Source organism: Phaethon lepturus, unplaced genomic scaffold (assembly GCF_000687285.1).
Source record: "Phaethon lepturus isolate BGI_N335 unplaced genomic scaffold, ASM68728v1 scaffold15969, whole genome shotgun sequence".
Lineage (NCBI taxonomy): Eukaryota > Metazoa > Chordata > Aves > Phaethontiformes > Phaethontidae > Phaethon > Phaethon lepturus.
Genome location: NW_010562906.1, coordinates 6126 through 30637, shown reverse-complemented (window position 1 = coordinate 30637; position 24512 = coordinate 6126). Strand labels below are relative to the sequence as shown.

At 39.0% G+C, this 24512-nt stretch overlaps 1 protein-coding gene across 1 annotated transcript; it reads left to right on the top strand.

Moving 5' to 3' along the window:
- The first annotated feature begins 108 nt into the window (after positions 1–108).
- Positions 109–23225, top strand: TBC1D2B (TBC1 domain family, member 2B). The gene is made up of 12 exons (XM_010294441.1): positions 109–268; positions 5316–5481; positions 10535–10692; positions 11698–11924; positions 13946–14338; positions 15734–15844; positions 16971–17164; positions 17700–18194; positions 19700–19817; positions 20549–20734; positions 22082–22203; positions 23000–23225. The coding sequence occupies exons 1-12, from the start codon at positions 133–135 to the stop codon at positions 23193–23195; spliced, it is 2502 nt and encodes an 833-aa protein (XP_010292743.1). The 5' UTR covers positions 109–132; the 3' UTR covers positions 23196–23225.
- The last annotated feature ends 1287 nt before the right edge of the window (positions 23226–24512 follow it).

Here is a 24512-nt window from a genome sequence, read left to right as displayed (position 1 = left end):
TGTTAATTGTTCGGGGGGTTGTGCTTTTTTTTTTTATTGCACTCGGAATTACTATATTTGTATACCAAAGACATGATGCAGTGATCTGACCCGCACTCTGGCTCTGTGTTGTAGGCTGCGACTCGTCAGGATATGACATACTGGCTTCAGGAACTTCAGCAGAAGAGGTGGGAATATTGTAACAACCTTGACGCAGCAAAAAGGGACAGCCGAACTTCCCCTACACCAAGTGACTTTTCCAAAGGTCTCGTTGCCAAAGACAACCCTGGTAGGTTTGAAAATTTGAGTGAAAACAGAGTGCATGTTTCTGTTAGGTGTAAGCTGTAAGCCAGCTTACACAAGGCTTAGCACTGGGCTAGAGAATAGTCGTAGGAAGTTTTCTGTCACATCTTGTTATCAAGTAACTATGTGAACATTGTATATGTTGATGGTGCTAAAATTATTTAACATAAATGTAATTTTATGTGTGATTTCGTCTCTCATGTGAAACCTGTTGGTTTCTTTAAAATGTTCTTAAAACGAAGTAAAATGGAGGAGTCTTATGACTAGGTTTCATTAAGTGGCAAAATACAGTTTAGGTTAAATAAGTTGTCTTTTAGGGGTTGCGATATTTTAAAAGCTTGGTGTGTTAAGTATCCTGAGATGTAATCTCCAGTTTTTAATGGGAACAGGTATATCTTGCATTCTGAATGACCGTACTTTGTTCCTGAACGAGTATGGTGTGGTGGATCTCTCTGACTCTGATAAAAATTTCCGGCATTTTAAAACTGGAAGGCAGTTTGCACTGATTTGCACTGCAAATAAGTGAAATTCAGTCTCCGTAATACCTTTACCCAAGTAAAATGTAATATTAGACTAAGTGCCAGTTATAAAAATGTATCAGTGTATTGTACAAAGTTATTCTGCATTTTTGACTGTGTTGCTCAGCCACTCTCCATTGTTTTATTCCTGAATCATTACAGAAAAGGATTGCTTGCTGATTTCTGTTATCCATAAATAAGACTGAGTAAAATCCTGTTCTGTGCCAAGTTAGACATCAGTAAAGCTCTTTTGGGTTTAAACAGAGTCTTGAGGTCAGAAGTATTTCATCAACAGATTTTGTATTTTGTTGATTTAAATTTGCTTATACTGTAAACCCAGAAATGTTAAGCTGTCTTCTTCCCCGCCCTTCTCTCCCCTCCCCCGGTTCAGGTCCCATGCTGCAGTATTGTCCTCTAACCCAGTTTACTGCTTTCATTTGAGAGCAGTCTGCTTGTGGCTGCTTGCTCAACCACAGCTGGCTTGAGAGTATGTGTTTTTGTAGGGGCTCAGCTTGCTGTTTCTACCCCAATCTAACAGTTAGTCACTGCTTAAAGAAATGCCCAGCTCCCTCCCTTGATCCCCTCATTGGTGCTAGTCTGGCCCTTCCTTATGCTAGCACAGGGAGCACAGCTAGCAGGAAAGATCTTTTTCTCCAGGTTAGTTTTTGGCGAGTGTAGCTTCGTGAAGCGGTTTACTCTGGGGGCAGATGAGTGCCGGGATTACCTCAAGAGAATTGTTGGGAATGCAGAGCGGGATGGTTTGAGACCACCTTTCTGGCAGCAGACAGCCTGGTTAGCAGCTTGTCAAACCATGTGCTGCAAGAATGTATGTATTGGTGTGCTAAGGTCTAACAGCTTGCAGGTGTTGGAAAGGGTAACAGGCTTTTGCTCTTTCAAACTGTTGCCTCTCTACCTTCAGAGCACAGACTGAGAGGCTGTAGTCTTCCTCTGTGTGTTTTGTGCTATTTGTCTGACCCTGTGCTGAGTTGGTTGAGCTCAAAAGTTAGCCAAAAAGGAAGGTGTTTTTTTTTTTTCCTGCTAGATTAGTGAGTGGAATACAGTTACTGTGCAATCAGGAGACTTCTAGAGCCGATGGAAGGGAGGGAACAAGGTGTAGTGGCCAAGTAGGGAAGGTAGAGTAAAGGAGTAGGCAGGACTGCCCTCTTTTGGCAGCAAACTGTTGGATTAGATCACCTGTAACGTGTAACTTGGCCCCAAATCTCTGTTCTTTGTGCTACTTCCCTCAGAGCCTGGGTACTGTGTGACATGAACCTGCTGTCCCTGCAGGTTGTGTAGACACTGTTCCCTTGCCCCTGTTTTGCATCAGATCTAGCTGTTGTAATCTAGTCACTTTAGATCACTGATCTGGTGTTTTCCTTTCTTGCAAATTGTTGCGGGCTTTCTGGATCAACAAGCTGAACCAATTTGTGTGGTGGTGGTGATGATCATTATTAATTGCAGTGCAAGGAATGCCAAGATGAAATGCATGAGCTGAGGGACAGCCTGCAGTTAAACTGCATTATGTATAATTTGAAACTGCATCTAAAGTATCTCATTTTTGAGGACAAATCACAGTTATGACTTTAGCATCAACTGAAGTGTTTAAGTAGGGATTTCTTCTGGGGAAAGTGTGAAGAGCCTGAAAGATTGGTGATTGTTTCTTCTTTTAAACAAGTAGTCCAAAAATTTCTTATGGAACTGAGGGACTCGTTAAGGCTCTGATTCCATAATGATGATTAAGATCAGTCTTGTGGGGTTTTTCTAAGTGAATGTGCATTTGATGATGTGCTTTATACTGGAGCATAGACATTGGATTGGTTTGCTAGTGCTTGAGTACAGGTGCTATCACTAATGTTTTAAATGGGGAAGTAGTCTGTCTTCAGTCCAGAAACAAAATTGCTCACTGTAGTCTTGCCCGTTTTGTCCCATCATCCTTCTCCCCCCCCAGTTTAGAAATCTAGACTAACTGGAATGTAGGTAAAGCTAAGGTGCTGCTTTATGGATCAGGCTTGACAGGTTTTGAAGAATTTTCAAGGTAGTGAAAAATACTTTAAAATATTTTCCAAAGTGGGCTGTGGGAAAGCCAATGTTACAAAAATGATTCTGTAGGATTTGTCATGGAGCTGCCTTGGTACGATGGAAGTCAAAGAAATTATTTATTGTTTTTAGGATATGGCGTTTTGTGTTTTTTGTTTTTTTTTTTCCTTGGAATTGATTGAATGTTAATGTATTTTTATAATTTCAGTTTTTAATTATGCTATTCTCCACTCTTGATTTGCATTAGTAAAAATGGTATGTCATGTATTTATAAGATTGCTACGTTTTGAAATAAGTTTAAAAACAAGGTATTTTTTTGTGGTGATTGCATTAGCAGCCACGTTACATTGTTGTGCAGTATCTGCTGCGTAGTCCATGCCTCTAACCAATCCGCCGGCTGGTGTTCGCAGGGGGTCATGGACAGTGAGCAGCCTCAGGAAGGCAGAGAAGATTCAGCCAGACTGATTAGCATGTCTGTTAGAGGAAATGCATTTATTAGAAATTCACCTCTTGAGCATTCATTTACGTGGGCCATACTGTAAAGAGATTTTGTAGTCTTGTCAAATCATACAGGTAGAAGATCAAACAAGCTGTAAGTATAAGTATGAAAGCAGAATGTTAGTACTCCAGTCTGGTTTTGGGTGCCCATAACTTTTTGGTGTGTGGGGGGTGTGGGGGGGTTTTTTTTTTTTTTTTTGGGGTGGTGGTTGGTTTTATGGTGGTGGGTTTTTTCAGTTGAAACCTATTGTATTGTCTTTCCCCTTTATTAGACAGTGAATATCATCAAAAGTTAGTTTTATCGAACTTAGCTGAATTTTGTTCAGCTCAAGCAGCCAAGGTCCAAAAGAATTGAAATCAGATTGGCCAATAAGGCATTGAAGAAGTTTCTATCAGCACTGTTCATAAAATAAGTCAAGGCAGTGTTAATTTGTACCTATATGTGAAAGATGACGTGATCTACTTCTGTTTCAGATACTATTTTTCAAGGCTTTGAGAGGTTCGTAGTGTCAATGATCTTTTATATTTGGTGGTATTTATCACAAAATGTTCTGTCCTTCTACTTCTAATCTTTGATATGGGCTAAATAACAGTAATCATCTGCTGAGTAATTGGAGGGTACAGCTTGCTTAAAGATGGTCTTGCTGCTAGCTCCAGGTACTCATTAGAACAAAGATGGAAAGACTCACCGGTGATAAAACAGGGTATTGTGGTTTCCCAGGGTTTTTTCCCTCCCTGCAGAGAATCCTTTAAGTCAGAAGCCCACCCAGTGTGTTACTTTCTAATATAATTGCTGAATCAAGTCTGAGATTGTTCTCAAAACTTAACCTACTTCAGTACTTTGTGAAAGATACGGAAAAGAGTCTGGCAATTACATCTGAGCTTGTTTTTAACTCCCTGTTCAGAGAGTTTGTAGAAGGCCATAAACCTCTTTATGCTTCTCTAGAATGCTTTTGCTATTCATAGTATATTCCATAGTCTGCATTTCCTGTCCTCCCTGCCTGCTGGAGGAGGTGTGAGGGAGAAAGCAAGCTGTCCAGAATAATGGAAACACTGAGGTAACATACTACAGATTCTACAGTACGTGTTGGACGGTGTGCTATGTTGGAGACCTGGCCAGCTCAGTTGGATCAGCTTGGATCCTCTGGACTTTATTAGCTGTGGCTCAGGGATAGCGCCAGTTCTTGGCTGGTTCCTGTAGAGCTATTTAGAGCCTGCGTGAGTTTGCTGGCACGTGTGCAACGCTGGGCCTGAGCTGTATGTCTGCATGGCCCTGGGCCCCATCTGTAGATTTGCTGAAGTGCACAGGAGTTTGACTGAATGAATTTAGGTATAGCTACATTCAGCTTAACCGGAGCTAATAAATCCTCGCTGATCCAGCCGGTCTCTGATGTGTCTGCAGTGCCCATGCTAATGGTCTTGGCTCTGGGAATACCCAGGCTGGGTTTGCACAGAGCTCGCTCAGCTCCATAGAGCTCATTGACTTGCAGCAGCAGTGTCACTTCTAGGATGAAGCATGCCCTGAAAGCCGTGTCACGGTATTTTTGTGAGACTGTTCCTGACTTAGGAGTTCTGATAGACCTGAGCTTGTTTTACAAAGGAGTTTTGTGGATTAATGTAATTAATCCATCTTAATTATTATGGCTTTATAGCTGCTTAAGCTAGATGAATCAGTATTGACTAATTGAGATTGTAAATCACTTGTGAAATAATGCTTCATGAGCATGACACAAGTCCTGTTATCAGAAGTATGTGGCTGCAGTGAGACCTCACTGAGGAAAACACTTTGGTATTTTTAAAGTTCATTTGAACAAAGCATTTTATAAAGTTATGTTGCAATTTAAAGTAAAATCCTAACTACATTACTAGCAGGGTTAGTGTATGACTTCATAGAGCCACTATTCTTTTACGTACTGAAAGTTTTGCCAATTTTTTCTTTTCACTCTTTTTCTCTCTCTCTCTCTTTTTTTTTTTTAATAGATTTGAGTATCCTAAGTCAAAATGCTTCAGCAGAGAGAGCTAGAAATATTCTAGCTGTGGAGACTTCTCCTACAGACCTGGTGGGGGAACAAGCAGCTTCCCAACCTGCACCAGTCCAACCAAGTGCCATCAATTTCTCACTTAAACAATGGAGTACCGAAATCAAGTAAGTTGGGGATGTGGGAGAAGGAGTTACCATGAGATTGATAGTTGCTGGCAGAGACTATTTCCTACTGCAACATGTGTGTATGTGGTAGGTGGAGCTTTTTAGAAGGACTGGAGGTGATGGATCAGTACATTGGAGTATATATCTTCAAGTAAACCGTTTCTTTATTATACTTGCTTGTTTGAAGGGCGTAGCTGAACATCGTTGTGTGGCATTATTGATACCTGAAAAGGAGAATCAAGTCCTGTAAAGCACCTCTAGTGATGGCTTTGCCCTCTGACCCCAAGCAGGGAGTCAGGAGTTATATTCTCAGATAGTACTGCTTTTTATCCTTCATTGTGTGAAAGAGGTGCTAATGGCTAGCATTGTGGTAGTCATAGTATTTAGTGCTTATGAAGTATTTTTAGTAATGAAAATCGAAACAATATAAGTCATTCTTCATTTCCTTCTTAAATCTGTGCCATATGCTTTTTTTTTTAAATTGTTGTCATTTGAATTCCTGAGCAAAAATACGGCAGACTCCTTTTGAACAGCAGCAAACCCACATCTTATCCCCTCGCTCGTAATGAGTTTACTCATTAGCATTAATTGCTTTAAGGAAAGCAGTCCTACTGGTTTTCTGCTCTCCTGCTTAATGGTTTCTTTCTAAATGTTTTTACACTTTGCCCATGTAGATGGATCTTCCGCTTCTACTCAGAGGATATTACAGTGCTATTACAGAGCAGTTCACAAAGCAGAGCTGTAGCTTTGGTTAACTATACCACATCCCTCTTGAGCTGCAAGTAAAATGTTGTTGTTCGGTTTCATCAGCAGTGCTGAGTTAAACATATTCCTTTTAACGGTTTCCTGTTAAGTGCAGAGATCTGAGAGGTTACAAAGTGGCATTGAGGTTTGTTTTCGTTCTTTTTACTTTTTTTTTTTTTTAAGACTACTGTGTAGACAATCACTTAAGTTCCAGAAAAGGTGGCTTATGGCTGGATTAAGAAATACGTAAATCCTGTTACTACATGTCCTGTTCCAACTGGTAGTCTTGTATGGTTTCTTGGGTTTGCATAGCCACTTTGCTCTGGTAGAAGTTAAATTTGGACATGATAGAAGGAAAATAACATGAAACAATTTCTGTTATGTGGATTCCTGTATACTTGAAATGAGTGTCTCTGGCTTTTTAAATTTTTTTTCTTTTTTTTCCCTCTTCTCTGAATTGCAGATTATACGCTTTGGGGCAGTCTAGCTAGAAGGGCAGTGTCAGGGTAAGCTGCTAAGTGTTGCCTGGTTGGTGTGCATTAATGTTGCTTCGTGACTGACCAGAAGGGCAGCAGTGGAGTTGTGGGTTGGGAAGCCCTTTTGCTTGGAGGGAAATGTTTCTGGTGCCAGTGGCCCAGCAGATATTGTAGCACGGTATTCAAGGGTTGGCCTTTCTCTGTATAGCTGTGATCCTAATGTCTTGGAGTCCTTGCAGATCTCTAAGAAAATTCCAGTGTGAAGCTCCTTCCAGCTGAATGCCACCCTCCCCCATTCCATTCTTTGGAGATATTGAGCTGCAGTGGTTCATATGTCTGAAAATGTTCCTGGTAAAATAACGCTTATTGTATCTACTGACAGATTTTTTTTTTTAATTCTGTGGGATTTTTTTTACACAGAATGCTCTAGTGCCCCCGTGTGCTCTGAGTTTTAAAGCAGGCATTCCCCACTGCAGGCTGATACCAGTGGGAAACGGTGTCTTTGACAGAATTGCTTGTTACACTCAAACATCCTCTTCTGAGCTTTTCAGAAGTCATTTTGCAGAGGGTTTACTGAGGCAGCAGCTAAAATCTGAAGTGTGTGTGATGTGGACAGTTGTGCACTACTTCTGACAGTGTCAGATTCTTATCCCAATGATGGCTTCTGACAAGGTTGTGTTCTATTTAGCTGTGTGGTAATACGCTAGAACCGCTGACAATTTATTTACATTAGCATAGGCCTTGCAGTGCTATGGACTAGCATTACTTCTGCCTGTTTTGAGGTAGCAGGTTATGAGCACTTAAGTTCATGTATCTAGTAAGATAAATTCACTCAGAGACTTGAGTCTCTGTCAGTTTTCACAAGAAAGGTGAATTTTTTTCAGCATAGGTTTGGCGACAGACAAGTGGGTTCTCCTTCTCATGGCTTTCCTTAGCTGCTCCAGAGAGGAGTACAGCATGTATAATCTTAATTTGGATTTACTTTGCATAAGTATTAAAGACGATCATTATTACATGCTTCCCTTCCCCATATGTTTTGTTCTTTCAATCCTGCAATGAATGATGCCCAATTAATAAGCAAAACTATTCCGGAATGGTGCAAGGGTTCTTCAGATGACAGCTTTTCTCATTACACAACCTTGACTTATGCTCAGACCATTTTGAATGGAACTCCTGTGAAAAAGCATTAAGTGGTCACGTAAGTCTTGTATTTTAACGTGCCATCTCATTTGTTACTTCTTGATTGACAAGTGATCATCTTTTACTGGGCTGAACAGCATTCTTTGGGTGTATATCACAAGAAGGTATGGTTAGTTGTATTGGACCTCTGCGTGGAATCAGGACAAGATGATTAATATTTTCATGATGGTGAAAGCTAATTATTTATCTTGGAAAATGAAAATGACATAGTAGTGTGACTGTAAAAGCTGGTGGCAAAAAAAAGCCCCACTAAAACGTTAGAAACTCTATTACAGTGGATGTATGCAAACAGCAGTGCTGTTGTGTTTGATTGTTTTCCTCCCTTCTGTGCAATTCTGTGCAGCTTGGGGCAGGGCTGGGATCCGATCACCTTTAGAAATATGTGTGTACTATCCGATATCTTAGTATCTTATTGGCTTGTGATTAGTTTTAACCACAATATTAGAGGATGGATCAAGATGTTTCTAAAACTACAGAGTTTTCTCTACATTGCTGGGAGCATGCATTTGTTAAGAACCTAATCTTGTCTTAATCAAAGACTTATCCTTCCTCCTGAACACATGTATGATGTGTTTGACAGAAAGCCTATTGCAGTAATAACTGTATTTGCATCCTAAGTAGCAGTGGTGAAATAATAATTGGAAAAAAATGAAGAATGTGTTTTGGAGTTAAGCTATGTGTATATTTACAGTAACTAAAGTTGAAACATGCTTTTCCATTTTTTAAAATTTATTTTCAAGTACTAGTTGACATATATAGACATGTAAGCCTGAATTCTTTTCATCTCTATGCCATCAGCTGCTTGTATCTCTTATTTGTGTTGAACATGGAGTTGGAAACATACTGACTTACAGTAACCTCAAGTTAAATAATCATAAAAATAACATTTAAAACAAACATTTAAAAATTTTTACAAAAACATTTAAAAATAGAGAATCATTAGATCATATGAGCAGGTCTTGGTGTGGTGTGTTTGATTGTACTTGTCATACTGTGCTTAGGAAAATAAATAGTGTTTCTGAAATTCAACTACCTACTTTTAATAATAGAAAGCAATGAGGCAGTGTCCTTAACGATCCTATGCAAAAGCTTTACAAAATTCAGCATCAGCTATGATTGTTCACAGGCCTAACAGCAGTTTTTGAAGAAACTTTTCTAGAAGTCATTTGACTGCTTGTTCTGCGTGATTTTTCAAGCTTTAAAAGGTGATGTTCAGACAGGATTTAAATGATGAAGTTGACCAAGAGCAGAACAGGTGGTTGTGGAGTTGAGGTAAGAGACAAGCCACTATTCAGAGAATAGCTGTAGAGATGCCAGGTGACGCTTAGTAATTTTGGGTGCCTTAGAAGATACGTCAGTCATCACCCAATTTGATCCAGTTCATTTGAAAGGAAGGACTGAACAATGAAATGAGGCTGCTTGCCCCTAACAGAAATTGTGGTTCTTTCTGGAAGAAGATTAAATATCTAGTATAATTCAGTCTGTGTCAAGTTTGCAGAGTGATTGTTGAAATAGTTCTATTAATAACTTTTAGGATTATTTTAAAATTGTACTTGGTTATTTATCAGTTCACCAGGCTATATGAATTTTGCACTGCATGATAATTAGCCTAGAGTTTACTTTGATCAGATGTTAAATCTCTTGTGAAGCTGGAAGACTGGGTTCAATCATCAAATGATCTTGAAGGTGTAATACGGATTACTTTCTGCTTAAGATTTCAAGAGTAAGAAGAGAGAATGTGGCTGAGTGAAAGCATCTTTGTGGGCCTCCATCTTACACAGACTGTAGAAAATGCTGAGATAATAAATATATTTACAACTTTATACCTAAAATGTTAAACTGATTTATATGGATTGATGTAGAATATTCTTCTCTAGTTGACCAAAGACTTTACAATACTGAACTACATTAATACTCATGGACACAAGTGCATACTTAATATTTCTGATTGCATGATGGTTGTGGGGGAAGCTGGGTAGGGTAATCTTATCCTGCTCGTGAAACGTATTGTTCTTCTGTGGAGTTATCTGGCTGGAATTTAGAGGTTGCCTCTGAAATGTTCTTGCAGATAATTGGCAGCGTTCCACCTTAGGACAGGAAAACGGCTAAGGAGTCTGGCATCAGCGATTCTGCTATAGCAGGTCTCTTGGATGATCACAATTTTGACATTAATCCCGAATACGAAACTGTAACATACATGTGTTTTGACTGCATGCTGTTCTGTTTAACGCTTGGCAGTTATCCTAAAATTCCTAGCTACAATAACTGATCAATAAAGAGAAGCTGCTTCTAAATCTTAATTTCATTTTGTTTGGTTTTTTTTTTTCCCCACTGCCAAAACAAGGATAAAACAGAAGATGACACAAAAGACCAGCAGTGGTCTTGTAGATACTAATATTCTGTTAAAAATAATTAATTCTTTTCTTGAAACATAGCACTATTGATAGCAGGTGCTGTTTAGTAAGATATGCTTTATTTTCTTTGAGCTTTTATTAGGTATTGGTTTTGTCTGTGTTTTTAGCTTATTTTTAGGTTGCACTGTTTCAACTGCAGTGGTTGTCTTGAAAACCCCTTTATAAAAAGAATGCAAAGTGGAGAAATCTTTGTCACTCTTCCTGCTGTCTTTTTCACAGAAATTCAATGTCCTCTTTAAGAAAAGGAAATAATGAAAACCGCAAGAGCGTATTTTATACCACCGAAGAGTGGGAATTGCTGGATCCAACCCCAAAAGACTTGGAGGACTCCATGGCCCTGGAGGAAAAGAGGAAACACCTGGCAGAAGGAAGTAAAGGTAGAAGTGGGAGGAAGGAAGGGGAGCGTATGCCTTACCTTCTCTCGTCTAGTGTACGGTGTTACATGTATCTTAAGTGGAGGCTTATCTTTTCTTCACAAACCACATCCAGAGCTCTGTAAATTCTTTTTGTTGAAAAAATTACTTCCTTATGATGTGTTTGGAGTCCCCTACCATTCAGATGCAATAGAACAAGCGTGGACCCTTGTTATCCACTGTTTTAGGTCCCCTGAGCATGGTACCATCTCTAGTTTTGTCAGTTGAGTTGCAAAGTTACAGGAGGAAGGGAAATGTTGAGGCTTTTGAGTACTCAGTTGTGTCGCCCCTTGAAGCAGAATTGCCTTTAAACTCTATAGTATGTATATACATGTTATATTGGCTTGCTTCTGAAATGGCAGGGGGAAAGTAGGGATGCATATGCAGTGATAGCTCATCTATGCATTGTAACTGGTTCTCACATTTGACCAGCGTCTGGAATAACTTGTGAAGACATGTTTACAGCTCCCTAAGAGCACTTCAGCTGACATCCAAGTGATCTAATCTGTTATAAAACATCCTTCTCTCTAAGAATACTCCTGTGGTTATATAAATAGAGGTGAAACCTTAGACTGAATGCCTCTTAAAAGAACAGTATGCTGTGGTATCAGTGGCATTTTTGCTCTTATCACTTCTGAGCTGTTGATTATTTGAAGCAAAGTTTACTTTGTCATAGTTAGGATACCTTTTATTCTCTGTAATGATTGTAAAGTTCTCTTCATGTCTTATTTCACAAGTACTAGTTTATGGGCTAAATCTTTTACCTGGGAGGGGAGAAGACTGAGCTCTATGCTTTTCCCACCAAAGTGAGTGACTTGGAAAATGAGGCCTGTTTATCACTATTGTATTGGGCTGTTTAAATGCTGCTTAGAGTCTAATTTTAATGACCATATTTTTAAAAGAAAATCTGAATGCTTTGAAACGCCTTTTTATTAAGTGAACTGAACTAGAAGAAATTGTTTTATGCAGGACTGACTAGTTCAGCCTTTCCATTCGATTTTGGCCGCATTCCACACAAAACAAGGCGCCCCTTAAAAGACATGATTGGATCAAGCAAAAACCGCAACAGCAGTGACTCTTCTCCAACCGAGTGGTATTCTGGTAATGGCAACAAACTAGTCTCTGAACTGCAGCTGAAGTATCAAAGCCAGCAAGAAGAGTTGGAAAAGCTAAAGAAAGATCTTTTGAGTCAAAAGGTAATTAAGCCTTCAGGCAAAGTGCACAAAAGCAAACGGATCTGGCAGGTGATTGTGAGTTTACCCTTTGTGGCCATCTAACTGCATTAAGAGGTGGTTGGTTGTTATAAAATAATGGTGCTAAGTGAACCTTTGTTTACAAAAAGCCTTGAAATAAGAAGGACTAAATTTTACATCTGTTGAAGATTAGATCCCTCGACAAAACTTTCATTTGTACAGCGTTCATTAACTTGGCCTGTATATCTATCTCATTACCTGAAGCTAGCTTCCTCAGTGTCTGCCAGGATCCTGGCAGATAATCACAGCTTCTTTCACCATTAATGTAATTACATCATACATGTAATTCCTGAGGAACTTCTCCTTTAGAGTCCTTTTTTTTAATTTGGTTTCTGTTTCTTTTCATTCTGAAGGAGCGGGTGGGGAAATGGGGACTGGCTTGTCTCTCATGTGTGCTCTTGCACTCTTTTATTAACTGCATCATCACAAATGGTTTTGTAAATGATAGGCCTCACCATAAATCTTACCTGAAAGAATTTCTCAAAATCAGTGGCTCATTCTAGGTATATCTTTATGATTTTCCAAGTGTTTGTAAACTTCCAGATACATTATTGAACACTCAAGTTCTTGGGAATTCCATAAAACCAATTCGTATTTCTGTCCTTGTATTCTGAATTAGTGTCACAGAACCATTTAAAAAATAATTAAAAAAAAAATCCCAGTTTCATTGGTAAGTATTGTAAATGCTTCTAGGGTTGAATTTACCTTCCCACAGTTCCACGGTGTTAAACCATTAACCAAACATGGGAAACAGCAAAGGTAATAATCCAGAGTAGCGAGACTTGTAAGTGAGCAGTCTGCTGTTCTTGCTTTCTTAGTGTTTATTGTTGGTCTGGAATATATTCTTGTGTGTCATTTTTGGTTTTGGTTTTGTTTGTTACTGTTTGGATTTTTTGGTTGGTTCTTTTTCTTGTTTTATGTGTGGTGGCGTGTTTTGGTGGGGTTTTTTAAGCCTAGCTTGCAGAGAGCTTTTGGTAGTAGCTAAGGCAAACTCTTCTTTTTATAGTATTTCTTGTCTTTTAAATTTCTCTTTGACTTATTTGCGTGTAACAGCCTTCACTTCTTGAATGTCATAGTAAGATCTCATTCCAGCAAAGAATCAAGTAGGGTTTTACTATCAGTGTAACTGCCTTAAAACCCAGCTTCTCTTATGCGCGTATACCCATGATTCCCCAAGCAAAACGCATACATCTTTCGTGCAAGTGAATGGATGTTGCAATTGTCCAGAATCTATGCGATCCCGTGAGCAAAGATACTTGTCCTTTTTTAATATGAGGGAATGGAAGATGAAAATGGTAGAATTGTTGTTGGATGTGTTTTCAAAAATAAGTTCTAGTTCAGAACGTTCGATGCTGTCTTTTTTGCAAAGACCCCAGAAACTCCTTTTCTCCCTTGTGGCAAGTCAGTTAATTACTGGGCTGATTCTGTGGCAAGATTTTTCTAAGCAGCCCTCCAAAGACTTCCTTTTCAGCAAAGCAACAGGTATTACTTCTTTTTCTCTGCATTACTCTTTATTTTCTCTGCATCTTTTAAGGAAGAGAGCAATTAGTTATCTTTCCCTTTTCTGTTCTGTAATGTTCACATCTTAATTTTTTTGGCTTAAGCCCTCTTCCTATTTCTCTTACTGCAACAGGACTTCTTACAAGTAAGCCTTTTTTAGCTTTCAAGTAACTGTTGGGCCACAGCTGCCAACTATTCTTCCAAAACCTGTTGTAGCCTTTCTAGGCAGGATCCTTAGTGAAAGATATTTAAGTGATCTGTATAGGCCAGGGGTTAGCCTGACAGAAATCATGTCATGTGAGTGTTTCCTTTTTTCTTTAAAACACTACCATGAAGCCTGTTATAAGGTGATGATTCAGATGCAAAACCCATTCCAGAGCTTTCTTTTACTTGACATTAGATTTCTAAGTTATAAAACATAAACTTAAAACTTCATTACAATCTTTCTTTTTTAAAATTCTCAGGAACTTGTGCGCCTTCTGCAGCAAACAGTCCGATCTTCCCAATATGATAAATATTTTGCAAGCCGTCTTTGTGAGGGGGTTCCCAAAGACAAATTAGAGCTGTTGCACCAAAAAGATGACCAGATTTTGGGTCTCAACAACCAGCTTGAAAAGTTAAATCTGGAAAAAGATAGCCTCCAGCAGGAAGTAAAGAATCTGAAATGTAAAGTTGGAGAACTCAATGAGCGGCTGGGTATGTTGATGGAAACTATTCAAGCTAAAGATGAAGTGATCATGAAACTCTCTCGTCAACTCAGCGAATGTGAGGACAATACATCCTCTCAAAGTGGAGCAGCAAATTCTTCCATGGCCATCTGTACTAATAAGGAACTACAGGAACTGGACAGGCTAAAAGTAAGAGCAAGGTCTCTGTCTTTGTCTCTGTCTGGGTGGATAGGGGAATCTCTGCTCCCTATAAAAACTACTTTCTAGTCTGCTATACTGTTTGAGGGGATCATTACAGCAGTTCTCAAAGATATTCATCAACTGAGGCTTTCTCTGCTTGGAATCTACACTTTGAACTGTTATGTGGCAGTCTCAAACAGGACTCTTATACTTCAAGCTGGTCTGTACATCTACAGTACGATGTCCCATATTTTCAGTAACTTAATCATTGGTGTGGAGGAGGAGTGATGTGAGAAGTAATCAAAGGAACAGGAAAAGTAAGAGTAAAATAGCATGGAGAAAATCAATCATAAAGCTTGCTTTTTAAAAAAAAAAAAAATTTAAATATCAAAAACGAGGAAACAAAGAGCATGTGGGACGGCAAAGGGGAGCTCCAAGGAGAAAAAAGGAGGAGGAGTGTAAGAACCTGTTTTACTAATGCTGCTCCAGATGTTATCAATGCATTTTTTTTCCTCTAAGCTACCTCAGTGAATGCATCAGAAGTTCTTAAAGGTGTTACTGAAATTACCCACCTTGCTCTAAACACGCTTTCTTGCCTTTGGATAAATGTTGTATTCCAAATTGATTAACATTCCAAGGGATTTGGCATACCAGTCGGTCATTTAAAATATGTATAAACAATCATCATTTTCTTTCCTATGTGTGAGCCTGGAAAGTTGTAGAAAATAAAACTGAAAATAGAAATCAATGATCTTGGCAGAAAGCAGACCAAAGCTTGTAGACTCTGTGGATTGTGGGAGCATTGTAATTGTTGGGAGGCTACCACCATTCCCTCATCGTACAGCCTCAGGTTTCAGAGGTGTATTTGTAGGCTGGAGCTAAGTGGATTAGGCAAGGAAGCTTATTGCTAAGGATTTGTATTTTTGTATGGAGGCAGACATCAAACTGGTACTTCAAACGAGGGCTGGAGAGGGTAACCAAAACACAAGGGGCCTTTGCTCCCGCTTCTCGTATCGCGTGGTACATGCCGACGCGCAGCACCACGGCCTCTCTGGTTGTTCAGCGCACACGCTCCTGTTTTCCTCCCTGCTGGTGCAGCCTCCCCGGGCTGGGCCTGCCTGGTGCCAGCCAGCAGGGCCCGCTGCCTTCTGCTGGGGGCGCAGCACTGGAAGGGGTGCAAGCGGGGCACGGCACCACGCTGTACACCTCTGTGCTCATATTTGGCAAGCGTGCTTGACTTATGTGAAGGCTAAAAATAATATTTGATGTGATCCTGGTAATTTTTAATGATAAGTCCTACTAGTAACTGCTTGTTCTGTATCCTAAGGTATACTTTCTCTGGTAGGCATTTGCTGTTTGTAAGATATTTTTATTAAAAATCCGGTTTGTTGTTTTTATCAACAGGACAATCTTCAGGGTTATAAGACCCAGAATAAATTTTTAAATAAGGAGATTTTGGAACTTTCTGCTCTACGAAGAAATGCAGAAGCAAGAGAGAGAGAATGGCAGGCAAAGGTCAGACTAACACAGCATGTTCTCTTTTTGGCAATGTCTAAAGCAGTTTTCAAAAATTCAGTTGTAAAGCTACTCAGGGAATGTAACTGTGGTATGGAAATGGAGTGACTTAAATGTATTAAATGGGATAGCTTAAAAACAAGTCCCCCCCAAACCCGTCCTTACAGACTAATCTTTCTGAATGGATTAGTGAAAGAAGTCTTTGACCTTAAAATCATGTTAACCAGTGGAAGTTTTTCATAACTTATGAACACAAACATGTCTATTTCTGAAAACATTGATTACGCAGAATTAAGCCTGTAATAATTTTCTCGATGCATGCAAGAGGCAGGATGTGTAAGGATTTGGTATGTCACCGAGTAGAGCTTTTTCCTCCTGAGCATGAAGGATGACTACGGTATGGTGAATGTAACTTTGGAAGCGTGTTTCTGTATAGATGAATTTGTGTGTAGAGAAGTTGCGGGCAAATAATGAAGATTGCCGTTGCCTGGGGTTAAGAAAATATGCACATATCTGTAGCTAAGGCAAGATACCTGTAGCTGTGGTTTAGTAGGGTTTGCTTTTGGTTTTTTGGAAACAACGCACACAGTGGCAAGGTCTAAATGCTGTATTTTTGGCATGGAGGTGTGTTACAATTCCTACATGCTATTACCTAACTTGTATCTTTAAAATTGCATGTAAATTTTTTGTTCAAACATGCGTAGACTAAAGCTGCTACTTTAAAAGCACAAAATGGTTGAGTTGTCCTTCGTACAATGTACCGATAATTACAGCTTGCTCAGATCTTCCGCATGTAAAAGTACATGTTATAGAAAGTCTCTGGTCTACTATTCTGCCTTAAAAGGCTTTCTGTAAAAAGCCACAAGTGTCTGAGGTTTCTTTACCAAGTACTTTATATCCAGAATTTTACAGTACCGTAATAAAATGCATATATAATCTTTATTTTCCACGCATTAGGGTTGCTTCATGTTTTCTGGTGCTACAAAAATGGGAAAGTAAAGCTGACTGTTCTTGACTTACAGGTTTCTAAACAACATAAACTAATAGAATAATATTGAGCCAGATGTTAAAAGGAGTGTAGTACAAAGTAAGTTTCTGAAGACTTAATATATATTGTTTTCTGCAGTATACGAGCTTGGAAGCCAAACTCTGTCAGATAGAAAGTAAATACTTAATCTTGCTTCAAGAAATGAGAACTCCTGTTTGTTCTGAGGAGCAGAGTCCTGCTCGTGAGGTCATCACACAGTTACTGGAAGACGCCTTGAAAGCAGAAACTACTGAACAACCAGAACAAGCGTTTTTCAAACCACACCTGGTCAGGTAATTTGGTCCTATTAAAAGAAATGTTTGTGTGTCTTGGTCAGTGGGCCTGGTTCTAACACTGGAAAACAGACGGTGGGGATGTATTTGCAGGACTTGGGGTTTTTAATGTATTTCCCTTTATGAAGAACAGTGTCATAATGAAATCCTTTTGGCTGTGCCAATAGTTTTATTATTTTACTTGAGATACAGTATAAAACTTAGACTCAAATATTGTTGTTTAGCTGCTGAAGGTGAGCTACTGAAGACATGGGTTCATTTGAACTTGACCATGTTCTTAAACAGCTTAATCTGTGTAGTAATACGCACTGGAATATGGGCACAAAGCCTTTTGTATATGGGATGATGAAAATAATTATTAAATAAAGGGTATACTTTAGAAAAATAAAGTTTAAATAATAATTGTTCAAACTTAAACTATGGCGAGTGGCTTGAGGGATATTTCAAGTAACTTTAGGATGGGAACTTGAGAGTTTCAGGACTACTGAACACATTTTTAAAAGGCTTTTTTTCTTTTTTCCCCCCTCCACTTCAGTGAATATGATATATATGGTTTTCAGACGGTCCCAGAGGATGATGATGAGGAGAAGCTAGTAGCAAAATCAAGAGCTTTGGACCTGAGATCGCTTTCTCTCAGTGAAAATAGAGAGATCTCCACAGGGGTAAAATGGGAAAACTATCTTGCAAGCACAATGAATAGAGAGATGATGCGCTGTGTAGAACTGAAGAATCTTATTCGATCTGGAATTCCACATGAGCATCGTTCCAAGATATGGAAATGGTGTGTCAATCTCCATGTTAAAAAGTTCAAGGACAGCACTGTTCCTGGGTATTTCCAAACTTTGCTTCAAAATGCTCTGGAAAAACAAAATCCTGCATCTAAACAAATTGAGTTGGATCTCTTGAGAACTTTGCCTAATAACAAACATTATTCTTCCCCAACATCTGAAGGGATCCAGAAGCTGCGAAATGTGCTGCTGGCATTTTCGTGGAGAAATCCTGATATAGGATATTGCCAAGGGCTCAACAGGTAAGATTTTGCAAATCTTGAGTTAGAACTATACAGTGAAACATTTAATGAGCCTTTCAAGTCACACATATAGCAACATGTTTGTGGACAGCCATTTGCCTTCGGGGTTGTACATTCGTAATTTATAGTGTTTAAAGAAACAACTGTTACAGTTTCTTAAAAACAATAACAAGCCCCCAGAAGACTTGGATCATGAAACTTGTAAAATCAGCTTTCCAAAATAATTTTGGTAGTTTGAGATCCATAGTAAAGGAAGGTGTTTGAAGCAGGTGTGTTAGACTAACACCCCCCTCATCCCCAAGATATGATGTAATATACTATAGATGTCAATTTGTGTGCTAATTTATGGTCTAGAATAGGGTAAAAGACTTTTGAACTCGAGCGGCTTTATTTGAAACTGCACTGAAGCAGTAGCAGAATAGAGGTGGTGAATAATGTAGTAATAAGAAGTGTTCTTTTTCTGAGTATTCATCACTCGTGGTTATGTTCTGTAGGTAAATCATACATTTTTAGTATTGTCACTGGCATGTCACAAGACATGTCTGAAGAACGCTGCTGTTGCAGTCTTGGAGCAACATGTCTCTGGTGACTAGAAGATGTTACAACTGCTTTCGCTAAACTTGAACTTTCTGTGCAGTATTTTCTGCTGGAACGCTCTTGATTTTACTTTTGCTTTTGGTTTTACTTCTGTCTTCACTCTAAAAAATTCTGCATTTGGGTATACTTGCATAAGTTAAAAGCAAATTAAATATTGATTCCTTGCTTTGATTCTCTTAAGCTTTTAAAGCATGATCACCTTATTAAGCTGTGTACCATCAGAAGCAGTTGGTGGTGTTAGAGCTCCTCTTGCATACAGAAGTAAAGCAAGTTTACTTGGAGAAATGCATTGGAGGTTACCGTTCATATTCAAACGACTATCAGCAACATGAAGTTATTCTCCGCTTTATTTATTTTTTTTCTTTCATACTACTCATTGGAAACAGGAAAACTGGGAATGATGCTGCTGTTTAATATCCACACGCGCACACTTTCTCTTTTCCTTAAAAGACAATGGTAGATACAGACAAAAAGTGCTACTTACTTTTATCTTGATGGATATAAAGTAAATATGCTAGAAAGGATTTTTTTCTAAACTTACAACAATTTTGTGTGAAATGCAAGAACGATCTGTTCCTTCTCCTCTTCAATTCCCAGACTCATGTCTTTCCTTACTGGAGTAGTATATTTAAGGCTTGAAAGCTGCTAATTATGTTGCCTTAGTTCCTAGAAAAATGGCTTCTAGGAAATCACTTCGCTTTTGCTTTTATCTGTTTTCTTATTTAACTGAATGTAAACTTGGCTGAGAAGGCGTCTCACTGCCCTTCATTAACAGTTTTGCTGTCTAGTGCACTCTTGTTAATACTCTTCTCGCAGCTGGACAGAAACAAAGGCTTTGTTGTAATTGTTCGTAGTACATTTTGTGATACTATAATAATCTTTGTCTCCAAATTAAACTCTATTTTCAGATTGGTAGCAATTGCACTTCTGTACTTGGAACAGGAAGATGCTTTTTGGTGTCTAGTAACAATAGTAGAAGTTTTCATGCCTCGTGATTATTATACTAAGACACTTCTAGGATCTCAGGTATGTGCTCTGCCAAAATAAAGCCTGGTCCTGTAGACTGCAGCCAGCCAAAAAACTTTCCTCTAAAACTGTCTGATAGGCCTTTTTGGGAGATGTGTTGAGTTGACAGAGGTGAGTTCCAGGCACCAGAGCCCTTGTTTGGACAAGACTCTTGAGTATAACACTGAAATAACTGTTCAGTGGGCTGCTTGGAGCTCCACTCCTTAACCCTTCTGAATATTAGCTTCACAGCATTGACTGAGCTGATTTATCATGTCTTTCCTCAAAATTGGGGGGGAGGGGAGTTATGGGCGCTCAGAGCGTGGGGCCGAGAATGCATTTTGCACTACTGTGAGCAGTATACGCTGTAGCACTCCTTTGCTTCCAGGTGATGCTGTAGTATGTGCTGCCTCCTCCCTCCAAGTCTTTCCCCAGCTTGTTCTCTGCTCAGGCGTTCCTGCACCAGTGCAGCACTAGTGACCTGTGGTAGGAACACAGCATCTCTGTGTGAGGAGCCCCGTGAGACTGGGTGTGGACTGAGAAGCAAAAGGTTGTGTCAGCAAGGGCAGTATGCATTGGAGTGGCCACATATATTTTGGGTGGATCTAGCTTAGAAGTGTTAACTAGACAGCCCTGGATTTCCTGGTTAGCTCTTGGAAAACGTGCACTTAGAGACTGGTAACAGCCCTACTTGGAATGACATATTTGTTGGAAAGTTAGGAGCAATAATGTCGTATTTGTCATCTCTTTAGGTTGATCAGCGAGTATTCAAGGATTTAATGAGTGAGAAGCTTCCACGACTGCATGCTCATTTTGAACAATACAAAGTTGACTATACTCTTATAACTTTCAACTGGTTTCTCGTGGTATTTGTGGACAGTGTGGTTAGCGACATCCTTTTTAAAATCTGGGATTCCTTCCTATATGAGGGACCAAAGGTGAACTGAAAGAGCTAAGTTTTTTCGATTGTTACCTGGTAACAAAATACTGTGGTGTTATGAGTGCAGGGCGGAGGAAGGTTGTTTCAGAAGAATCCTGTCAGTTAAAATCACTGGTAGGGAAAAAAGGGAGGAAATGTGCATAGATAACCAGTCAAAACATTTTCCATTTTTGTTGGTGTTCTGCAAGTTGAAAGCTTGAGTTACATGGAAGAATTCTAAATGCTAAGTTTATTTTCCTTTCACCACACAGTATCTTTTTTTAACCTTTGAAAAATAAAGCCATAGGCAGTGCTGCTTACTCCTATGTGCAGCTGTCTATCAGTTTTAAGTAATTATCAAAATGAGAACTACTCCTATAAAGAAGAAAACTTAAGTGAAGGAGGCAGAAGTTAGAAGTACTATAAAGATGTAAAAATTAGTTGCAACCAAGTACTAATGTTTAGCTTGCCTCTGCAGCAACTATTTGCTTTATTTCTGCAGACATTTGAAGTACAACTGACAAACAACGACTGTCTGGGCTCCTGTCTCATAAATTAAGGGGTGGGGGTGAAAGAATTTTCATGTGTTTCATACTTGTTGAATTGCAGTGAAATAAAACCAATGCAGGAAAAAAGTCCCTGGATTCAAACACGATAATACTGAAGCAGATGATGTAGGCAACTGGAGAGAACAGAGAGTTCTAAGTAGGCAAAAATTGTGTGTTTGCTAGATTTCTTGTTGGCCTCATCTGAGCATTCTAACATGGAGTGATATTTTGGCTGTGTGTTCATTCAAATCAGTTTTAGGTAACATGGCATTTTGTGAAGGCAGCCAGGTACGGACTGACGAAGTGCAGAACCTACTGAAGCTTTTTCAGAATGAAGGGAAGTAATGCTACTCCTAGCTCGTGCCAAAGTTGATTGACAAACTGGTATCAGAAATTTCTTCAGCATCAGTCCCCCAGCACGTTGGGGAAATTCAAGGCTTTGCTAAACCACCTGTTTAATAAGCAAAACTTCAGAGCTAAAACTAAGTAACAATAAATGCATTCAACAGGGCCAGCAGTCTTTGTTCTACAACTGAATTAGGAACTCAAAACTTCAAAGAATTTGTATGCTATAAACCCAATATTGTATTCTGGATAGACCTGCAGAACACCTTGTCTTGGTTACGAGCCACAGCAGATGTTTTTGGCAGCTTTTGGAAATGGGGGATAGGGAAGGGAGATAGGGAGGTGTGGTTAGATAGCACAAATGCAGCATGCAGAAAGAGTAACGCTTTTCCTTTGAATTTATAATAGATAATAATGAGAATCAGTGCATTGTGTTCTTATGAAAAAACAAACATTGTGTGTATTTTTATCAGGTGATATTCCGATTTGCCCTGGCACTTTTTAAATACAAAGAAGAGGAAATCTTAAAACTGCAAGATTCAATGTCTATTTTCAAGTACCTTCGATATTTCACGCGCACTATACTTGATGCTAGGTGGGTGACTCAAACTTGTGAGTAATTGAAAGACTTGTAGTGGGGCATGAAAGAAGTCTGTCGTGGGTGTTTTGTTTCTATCTAGATCTTAATTTAGATATAAGGCAACTAGAGATGAAACTAACTACTAAGATTTCTCATGAGTAGTTTTATCTAGCGGAGACAAAAGCACAAGTGATGAATGCATAATTGTAAATTTTTAGGTATGATAGAGATTACTTTGCCAGGTTGGTCTTGTTTAGCAGTTATATCATGGTAGCAACACTTAAGAATTTCAGCCCTATGTGAAGTCTCCCTCTGCATTGCAGGTACAACTTAGGTTGTAAAATGTTTTGCGATAAATAACAACACATCCTGGCTCAAGTATTAAAAGCGTGAGCTATGACCCACTAGGTTTAGATCTCTTTATGCATCATTAATGCGCAGGCTGATGCCACGTAACTCCAGCCGATTTTAAGATACACTTTGAAGCAGAGAGTAAATACCAGTTAGATACTCTTCTGTACTTCAGTCCAGTGTTGTCAAGGCTGTAATCGCTATAGCATTATACAGAGTTTGCAGGTGGCTTTGCGAACTGTTGAGCATTTGATAACACTTTATCACTTGAAATAATGTTAAAACGGAGTGCTTTATAGGACTTTCTTGCAATACTGATAACATCTGAGACCTGTCAGGTATGTGAAGGAGACCAGAGATAGCAGCCATATGCTAAATATTGATATGGATGAAGTTCAAAACTGACTTTTAAAAAACAACAAATAAAATTATTGTCTTCTAATACTGTCTAATCTTACAGGAAACTGACTGGTATTGCTTTTGGAGACCTGAATCCTTTTCCATTACGTCAGATCAGGAACCGGAGGACCTATCACCTGGAGAAAGTGCGTCTTGAACTAACAGAACTAGAAGCCATTCGTGAGGATTTCCTACGTGAACGAGAGACGTGTGTAGAAAAAAGAGACCTTATTAGTGATGATGAGGAGGATAGTTGAAGCTACTCAACATAAACTTTTCTTTGGGATCGTGACCAAAGTGAGTTAACCTCCAAAACACTTTATTAATCCTGTCAAACAGAATGTAAACTAGTTACTTTTGGAAATATGCAGGACAGATTTCCAAACCCCAGCACTTTCAGAAATATTCCTTTGTATGGAGGCCGAACACTTCTGTTTACATTTATGTTCATGGAATTGTATGCAGAGCACTTAATATCTGTCTCAGTTTAGTCAATCAGCTGAATTGCCAGTTGTGTTCCTGCAGTGCACTGTTGGTAGTAAGAAAAGTCTACACTCTGTTTACCACATTCATTGCCATTCTGTGTTTTTTTGATGTAATCACGTGGGAGTTTTTTTGGTAGTGCGGGTTCAGTGTAGGAGGACATCATATTTTTTGGTTTCAGGTTGGTTCAATAAATGGCTTTCATCATGTTGTCCTTGAATAAACTAGCCATTCTTGAGGTCACAAACTAGAAAAGCATGGAATGAAGCACAGGAAGAACTTCGACATTCCTTTGTCTTTTCCTGAAGTGACATGAAATGCATCATCAAACAGAAGACATGGGTGTATGTACTTAAAGTAAAGGTAAAATAAGTACCTATTTGTCACTGAATGTTCAGTGTGTACTGAAACAGTGATATCAAACATCATCTATGGTTTTCTGGGCAGCTGTGTTGATAAAGGCTCTCGTTAATGCAAAGGGGTTTATAGATCAAATTCTGTTTAGTCAATTTTATTTCTAATCACTTCTTTGATTGCAATGTCTCAAAAAAGCCACAACCAAAACCCAGCTGTTACGGAAGAAGAATGGAGCTTGTCACAGGAGCACCATGTTTTAGTGGCTAATTAGTTGTATATTTGTTGAAGGCACTTTTATTTTACTTAAATACTTCTTCCTATTTAGGGCTTAAAATAAGATGAAGTCTCGATCTTTAAGAAGAAACATAGCATTGTTTTTGCATGAATGTGTAGTTATTGTACAATAGTGGTAGCGATAGGATTCCTAAAACAAGTATTTATCAATCAAAGGAACATAAAGGTCACAGTATGGACACAGAAATTCAAGATCCTTTTCCAGCAGAAAAATGCCATATTCCCTCAGTGTGCTCAGCTTTGCTGTCAGTGTTGCTTGCATGTCCTACAAGACGGCTGTAAGGAAACATTTGGGGTGTTTAGCTGTAGTGTTTCTGACTATGGAAGTGTGACTGCAAGGCCATTGTTTCTTACCTGATGACTAGCAATACTCTTAAGTGGTTCTGAGGACGAGGAAGGTTTCTTTCTTGCTGGCTTTCTTCTCTGGACTTCTGCAATGA